Here is an 8663-nt window from a genome sequence, read left to right as displayed (position 1 = left end):
TTTTCAGCTCTGATAGTGATCACCTGATGTGTAATTAATAATTATCAAATCTTAACCCCCCGTTTATCACAAACTCGCGAAAAGTAAAATGTGCGAAACAATGTTTTGTTTGCATAAGGTAGGAATACAAATTCTTGGATGTTCGACACAGTCGGCTCACTATATCTCGATATCATGAAATGAAAACACTATTGAAGTGGTATCTGAAGTACTTCTTCATGGCAACTGCAGTTTCAAAGCACAAGAAATTATTCGATCTGAGTAAATAATGATAGCAATTAGGTAGCAAGACAATAATCTTCTATAAACTCGAAATCAAGCTTTAGTCATCTAACGACCTAAAACTGTTACCACTTCGTCATAATAGGTATAGGTATCGAGTTCTTTGTGTTAATGCGACAGGTATCAATTAGAGGCGCATATTCTGCTTCCGTTAGAATAATCTCGCACGAACGTTATCGGATTACGATTAAGTATTTTCTTTGAACATTCACGTTCGATCCCGTTACAAATATGGGTCATGGAACGGTACATCATTTCGGCTGGAGGGCTCCCAATCAGTCAAGGCAAAGGACAAGCAACCAAACAGTGTGTTGTCCTCAACCGTCAAGAGAGACTTAAGACTAAACAAAGCTCTGCTGTGGTCTTTAGTTGTTGTTGCAATGATATAGGAGATAGACTGCAACGATAAGGCGTCCGTTAGCTGCATACCTGCCTGCCTGATGCTACCTCGCCTATGCCTACTGCGTACTTTTCCATCTTTTGTCTGCTTCTAGGGAGATACTACAAAGCGTGCATTGATAACAGCCCCGTGCTTTCTTTTTCTCTCGGTTGTAGCACCAGTATCTCCAGTCTATCATCCATCGGTAGTATAAAACCGGCATACAGCGCACTGAAGGAACTCCATTCATCAAGCAGCACTCAACGCCCTTTCGTCATCTCGTAAGTGTTCTGTTCTTTGTAGAGAGGGTGATTCATAATCGACATAACCGAATGATTTCATTCGTAGGAATATCAAAGATCGCATAACCATGGACGGAGCACCAGAACCAGTCAGGGTTGGTGGAGTCAATCCGATGGAGAATCTGGAAACGGAGCATCACGACTTCATCAAGGCTGCATTGGAGCAAAGCAAAACGCACGCTGGGCGTAAGTACAAGATTGTTCGGGCCACCCAGCAGGTGGTGGCTGGATCGCTGCACACGTTCTACATCGTGTTTGAGGATGATGAAACGCAACAGGAGTACAAGATTACCGCCTGGAGCCGACCGTGGCTGCAGGACAAGGGTGAAGGACTGAAGTTGACTTTCGACAAGCACGAGAAGAAGTGAATTGCGAAACATGATTATTGATTATTGAGGTAATCTCTCTGTTTTATTGAAAGTATTTCTACGATTTGTTTTGAATATTGATCGAATAAAGTAAGAAAGTTAAAATTTACCTCTGACTTTTCACCTTGGGAACGGGCGCTGAGGGGTTCTCGCCTTTGTAGAATTCCTTGAGTAGTTCCATTGCTTCCTCTGCCCTGACCCCTCCTCGTATGGGAATGTTAGTTTGGAGTAGCCCCGGAACATCCAGTACAGTACAGCCTCCGAATCGATCATTTTTACATCCGTAGATGACTTCGCTCACGTTTAGCTGGATTAGTGCAGCAGCACACATGATACACGGCTCCACCGTTACCACCACGGTCACTTCCCGGAAGACGTCCTCATGTTTTAGGGACCGGGTTTTACAATACTCCAGTACCTGATCGATGCAGATGAACTCTACGTGGCGGGTGGCATTTTTCGTTTCATTCACCAGATTGCAACCGTTGGCAATGATTTCGCCATGATAGACGAATACACACCCCACTGGGACCTCTTTCAGCTGTTCCGCTTTGCGTGCCTGTTCCAGGGCTTGCTCCATGAATTGATCCATTTCGATGTCGATCACACACACATACTATTGCACACAAACAAAATTTGTACTCTCTCTGCTATTGCCAATTTGAAAATTCTGTTCAACCGATTCGTTAAGGCATCAGATACGGCATGACTCCGTTATCCACCAGCCACTGGCGGGCCTTCTCCGCCCAGTTTGTGTTGTTCAGACTGCGCGGACTCGGGTGGGGCATGCAAAGCAGCTTGACCCTAGTTTGGTCCAGAAGATTCTGCCGAACCAGCACCTTTACGCGGTCTTCACAGTACCGACCGATGGACACGATCACCGTGGGTCCAAACAGGTGCAATGCTCGCAGCAGGTACTCAGAACCGACGTCCTGCACGCGGCTCTTGGCAGTGCCCTAAAACGACACATGACAGTTGATGAAGAAGCACACCTAAATTTATCCCCCTAAATGCCTTATTGAACTCGCCTTACCGACATAAAGGAGAAATCACAATGGTCAAAATGATTCTATAACATTCCCCAGAGAACTATTTCTTAAAACGCGTCATTCCACAGAAAGAAAATAAAACTAATATTTTATTTCTAAATGGTTTACATTAATCACTAAAAATCAAATATTTATTCGCAAAAATCACCGAAAGAAACATCCTGCCAAAAATTCTCATTTGACAAGAAAAACTTTGGAAATAAGCATGATTTGCCTTTACAATTTAGGCTGTTGCAATGCCGATTGTTGCGAATAGTTCCTACACGTTAGGGTCTTGTGGAACTGGCAACCCTGAAGCAAGAGCGATGTTCAATACAGCAGTTGAATATTGAAACTTGCGTATAAAGAGCAGTGCGTTTTAGTTCGTGAAAGGCAGAACAACGATAAATTGTGCATTGTTGTTGGGAGATTTGTGCGTGAACTAATACTACAACGTAAGTTTATATTGTATTCGTTTAATGTTTAATTAATTATCTTCTAATAAATTTGCAGTTTTTGAAGCTGCTCTCAAAATGGTATTCTAGTTCCAAATGTACCACACTTCCCAACACAGATAATTTCCTCCAACTGGAAAAAATAGCCTATGCAAAAAAGAAGTCTATGCAAAAGAACGGCAAATTGTTGATGAACATATGTAGGGGTAGACGGGGCATAATGAGCACCTTGTTTTTTCACTGTAAATCTTCAAATTAACAAAACAAATTGCTTGATTGTAGCCTTATTATCTAAAATCCAATGATTTGATGACAAAACATTAGTCAAAAAATCCGTTTACCTTGAAAAATTAATCAAAATGCGTAACGTGGTCATGTACTGGGAAAATATTATAAGAATCAGGCGACCTAAAATAAGGTTTTGGGTATCGAAATCACCACTTAGTGGGCATGTATCGATTTTCTTGATATTCCCTAGGCCAATGAAATGTATTTGTAACACTTTTCAAATATTTGTATAATTATTTTGTTGTAAAAATATGCTTCAAAGAGTTGGTAGTAGGGTGGGGCAGAATGAGCAACTGGTGAAAAAATAATGAAAATGGTAAACATCGTCAACCAACAAATTTTGATTTTGGTTTTCTCTGTTTTGATGCATATAGTAAGGTTTTGTCTGTAACTTTAAATTTATTAGCTTGAAAATTTCATTATCTGTATATCATCACCGTTTAGAGATTCCTCAATAGAAGACTCATTGGAATCCCACAGTTCCCTACAAATTAAACCTCGTAATCCCTTCAAATTCTCATTGATTGTTGCCGGTACGCTTTATCATTGACAAGAATAGTCAATTAGCATTTGATTGTGTACAAAACTGATATTGATCATCCTGCCCCACCTAGGGTGCTCAGCTCATTATGCCCCACCCCCAAAACGCAACTCGCGATTTTATACGTTTTTAAAAACATAAAATTCTACAATATTTATAACTTTATTCGGAATTTCAACGATTAGCTTTTGTCAGTTAAGGTTCAAATGAGGATTGAACGTTAAAATTACACATTTATTGCACTTAATTTACTGGATTTGGTGGCAAAATGCTTAAGCTGCTCATTATGCCCCGCCTACCCCTATAAGCAATTTGAATGCCAACAATTCTAATAACGACTCAAACATATTTTTAACGAAGAAGGAAAACAGTGACATCAAAGACAAACAGACGTAACACTCTGATAATTGCCATCGTACATAGATTTAACGGTTTATTTGAAAATTTGATGGTTGATCAACTGCCCATCCGCGGCGCTCGCATCGTTTTTGTTCGAGTTTGACGTTTGCTCACTACTGCCACCTAGTTGATGGTTGGCCAAATTCAGTCCTTTTAGAATTGGGCGAACCTGTTTCCGAGACTGAAATTTGAATCGAAAAATGTTCGAAGTGTTACGTCTGTTTGTCTGTAGTTGCATTGCTTTCCTTACGGCATTCAAAAACCCAACAATGTTCCTTCTTCTTAAACAATTTTTTCTTTGCCTAAATTCCAAAATTATTGAAATTATAACTGCTTTTACATTTCCAACATAGATGTTTCCTTATTTTCTGCATTGGCTGTTTTTTCGAATTACACTTTTCAGGAAATTATAGGCACAGAGAAACAGACGTAACACTTAGAACAAATTTCATTTAAAAACATCGTCACGAAAACGTAATCGCCCAATGCTAAATGTGCTGTGTTTGGCCGGGCCACTACTAGATGACGGTAGTGAGCAAATGTCAAACAGGAGCAAAAACGATACCAGCGCCGCGAGTGGTCAATCGACCTCACGGTGCTTCATTTACCGTTATTATCAAAAAAAATATGCCATCAAAACCTGAAACGCCATTCTCTTTCTTTATCATTCCTACACCTCTGGACAAATTTTTTAAAAAATCGATAGACGAAATTTTGAGTTACGCCTTTTTAAAGGGCCTAACCCCTAAAAAATCAGGGTTTCTATAGAAAAACATAATATTTTATAACAGAAGCATGTTTCTGCCTACAAAATTTGAAACGCCATTCTCTTTCTTTATCATTTCTACACCTCTGGACAAATTTTGAAAGTAATCGTTAGGCGAATTTTCGAGTTACGCCCTTTTAAAGGGCCTAACTCCTAAAAAATGAGGGTTTCTATAGAAAAACAGCATATTTCATAACAGAAGCATGCTTCTGCCAACAAAATTTGAAACGCCATTCTCTTTCTTTATCATTCCTACACCTCTGGATAAATTTTGAAAGTAATCGTTAGACGAAATTTTGAGTTACGCCCTTTTAAAGGGCCTTACCCCTAAAAAATAGGGGTTTCTATAGAATACCATCATATTTCATAACAGAAGTATGCTTCAAAGTCCAAAATAATGAACAGTATCATTAATAATGCTACAATTTGATACTATGCACTAATATTGAATGCATTGTGTATAAAAATTAGCCATAACGCCAGTATAAGGGAAGTATTCTTTAACCTGTAGGATACGGACGTTGTTGGCTTCATTTACTATTATAGCCAGAACAATATACAATGAAAAACATAAACGACAGTTCATTTACTTTTTCATTTATATAGTTAATGCACACCCATAAACTGAATTTCAAAAATAATGTTGGTCAAATTCTCCAGTTACGCCCATTTGAAGGTCATAAGTACTTAAAGTAGAATTATTATAAAACTTAGTTTCATTTAATCACGTTTATTCTTCGGTAACGTAGTTTAGTAGTTAAATATAGAACTATCATTACAATTGATCATCTCAATCCTTAGTTTTGTATGTTTATTAATTGAAAACAGCATTCACCAATAAATCTAACGAATGAGATAGGCACATGCCATCGCTTGTTTTGTCTTTAAAAAAGCAATGCAAAAAAATTTACGTCCCACGCTATGAATGGCAATTGATACAAACATGATTGCTTCCTACATGTTTGAAAATACTTCCCTTATATTAGCGTAATGGCCAATTTGTATACAAACATCAATACAAATAGCCAATATTAGCGCATAGTATCAAATTGTAGCATTATTAATGATACGTTTTATTATTTGGGACTTCAAGGCATGCTTTTGTTATGTAATATGATGATTTTCTATAGAAACCCTGATTTTTTAGGGGCTTGGCCCTTTAAAAGGGCGTAACTCAGAATTTCGTCTAAAGATTATTTAAAAAAAAATGTTCAGAAGTGTAGGAAAGATAAAGAAGGAGCATGGCGTTTCAGGTTTTAATGGCAGAAGCATTCTTCTGTTATGAAATATGACGATATTCTATAAAAAAAAACCCTATTTTTTAGGGGTAAGGCCCTTTAAAAGGGCGTAACTCAAAATTTCGTCTAACGATTATTTTCAAAATCTATCCAGAGGTGTAGGAATGATAAAAATGAGAATGGCGTTTCAAATTTTGTTGGCAGAAGCATGCTTCTGTTAAGAAATATGAAGTTTTTCTATAGAAACCCTCATTTTTAGGGGTTAGGCCCTTTAAAAGGGCGTAACTAAAAAATTCGTCTAACGATTATTTTCAAAATTTGTCCAGAGGTGTAGAAATGATAAAGAAAAAGAATGGCGTTTCAAATTTTGATGGCAGAAACATGCTTCTGTTATAAAATATGATGTTTTTCTATAGAAACCCTGATTTTTTAGGGGTTAGGCCCTTTAAAAGGGCGTAACTCAAAATTTCGTCTAACAATTTTTTTTTTAAATTTGTCCAGAGGTGTAGGAATGATGAAGAAAGAGAATGGCGTTTCAGGTTTTGATGGCATATTTTTTTTGATAATAACGGTAAATGAAGCACCGTGGACCTACTACTGAATATTTTATTCAACCGTTAAAAAGGTGATCGATGGGAAGCGATGAGAGTGTGACGTCTGTTTCTCTGTATTATAGGCATCACAACTGCTAAATTTTTCAACAGAGATTTGCCCTTTTTTTCTATTTCTACATAGGCTGTTCTTTCGAGTTACACTGTTCAGGTAATTAGCGGCACCCTAAGCCCAGTTGTTTAGAAATTTGAAAAAAAAAAATAATAAATATTATAGCAATTTTAACACCGGTGGTTGTAATAATGCTGATAATTTCCTAAAAATTTCATTTCGAAAGAACAGCCTATGTAGAAAAGAAGGGAAAATCCATTGTGGGATTTGATCCCAGGTCCTCGGCGTGATAGATTATTCTAATTATGTCTGCATGAAAGTCTTCCAGAAACTGCAGATTCCAGAAGTTTCATTAAAGATTATTCAAAAATTAATCCAGGAGTTTCTTGAAAAAATCCATTAGGAGTACATCCAAGTATTCCTTCAATAATTCGTCCAGAAATTACTGCACTATAGATTTCTTCAAATTTTCATCCAGGGATTCCTACATAAATACTTCCAGAAATTCGCTAAGAAAGCTCTCGTGAGATTCCGTAAGGAATTCCTCATGGGATTGCTTCTGGGATTCTTCATGGGGTTTCTTCACAAATTTCTCCAAGATTCCTTCCTTGATTCTTTCGGGAACAACTTACAGGACTATTTTGAAAATGTCTCCGAGAACTCTTCTTGGGATTCCTTTAGGAAATCCTCCTGGAATTCCTCCAGAAACTCCTCCAGGAATTATTCTTAGACTTCCTTCAGGAACTGTTTAGAGATTCCTTAGGAATTCCTCTTGGGATTGCTCTCAAGCTTCCTCCTGGGGTTTCTTCAGGAACTCCTCCAGGGATTCCTTTAGGAACTGCTACAGGGATTGCTCCAAAAGTTCCTCTGCGTACTCTTTATAGGATTCCTTTAAAGGTATACCTCTGGAATTTCAGCGATTTCTACAGTATTTCCTCCTGGGATTTCTTCAGAAACTCCTCCTAGAATTCTCTCAGAAATTGATCCTTGGATTTGTTCAGGAATTCTTCCTGGGATTCCTCTAGAAAATCCTCTGGGAATTCCTACATGGACTCCTCTAAAAATTCTTACAGGGATTCGTCCGGGAATTCCTATAGCAATTTCTCAAGGAATTCCTCCAGGTATTCCTATTGAGATACCTCAAGGAATTCCTCTAGAGCATCCTCCAGGAATTCCTCCTGAAAGTGCTCCAGTAGTTCTTCAAGGAAATTCTCCAGAAATTCTCTAAGGATTCCTCAAGGGATTCCCCACGAAATGTATACAGGGATTCTTCCAGGAATTTCTCTCCTCCAGGAACTTCTACAGACATGTCTATAGGAATTTTTCCAGGGGTTCCTCTGGGGCATAGGTTCCCAAACTTTTTGGGTGCGCGACCCCCTTTTGCCAGTAGAGTTGCTTTCAGCGACCCACCATAGAAATTCTCTCATTTGTTGTCTGTTACAGTAAATTATTCAACTGTCCCTTGCGACCCCCTGGATAACGGCCGGCGACCCCCCGGGGGCCGCGACCCAGTTTGGGAAACCATGCTCTAGGGTTTGCTCTAAGCATTCCTTTAGGAATTCCTTTAGGGATACTTCCACAATACATGCGGCAATTTCTCCAAAAAATCATCTAGGGATTCCTTTGGAAATTTCTCCAGGAATTCCTCCAGGAGTTTATCCAGGAATTATTTCAAGAATTTTTACAGCGATTCGTGCATGAGTTTCTTCTGAAATTCCTCTAGAAATTCCTTCAAGGATTTCTTCAGAAATCCTCCAGGAAATTCTCCATGGATTCAGAATTTCTTTCAGGAATTCCTTGACAATTTTTTCCAGGAATTCTTCCATGATTTCATCCAGAAATTCCTCTGGGAACTCCTCAAGGAATTTACCTTGAAATTTCTTCAGAAATTTCTCCAGGAATTCCTTTTAGGATTCTTCCAGAGTTTCCTCCTGAAATTTCTCCGACGATTCCT

General features: G+C 38.5%; 3 protein-coding genes across 3 annotated transcripts; 1 reads left to right on the top strand and 2 right to left on the bottom strand.

Annotated features, from left to right (window-relative positions):
- Positions 1-721: 721 nt before the first annotated feature.
- LOC109412858 (cystatin-like protein) lies at positions 722-1440 on the top strand. The gene is made up of 2 exons (XM_029864494.2): positions 722-942; positions 1010-1440. The coding sequence occupies exons 1-2, from the start codon at positions 737-739 to the stop codon at positions 1329-1331; spliced, it is 528 nt and encodes a 175-aa protein (XP_029720354.2). The 5' UTR covers positions 722-736; the 3' UTR covers positions 1332-1440.
- On the bottom strand, positions 1346-2281 carry LOC109405218 (tRNA-specific adenosine deaminase 2). The gene has a single exon (XM_019678248.3). The coding sequence runs from the start codon at positions 1921-1923 to the stop codon at positions 1438-1440; it is 486 nt and encodes a 161-aa protein (XP_019533793.3). The 5' UTR covers positions 1924-2281; the 3' UTR covers positions 1346-1437.
- On the bottom strand, positions 2018-2289 carry LOC134288997 (single-strand selective monofunctional uracil DNA glycosylase-like; the record flags this gene model as incomplete). The annotated part of the gene is given in 1 exon segment (XM_062854994.1): positions 2018-2289. A coding segment is annotated over 1 exon segment (272 nt), but the record flags the coding sequence as incomplete, so codon positions are not given.
- Positions 2290-8663: the final 6374 nt, after the last annotated feature.

Source organism: Aedes albopictus, chromosome 1 (genome assembly GCF_035046485.1).
Source record: "Aedes albopictus strain Foshan chromosome 1, AalbF5, whole genome shotgun sequence".
Taxonomy (NCBI): domain Eukaryota; kingdom Metazoa; phylum Arthropoda; class Insecta; order Diptera; family Culicidae; genus Aedes; species Aedes albopictus.
Note: the sequence above shows the minus strand (reverse complement) of the source record. Positions and strands in the feature narration are given on the sequence as shown.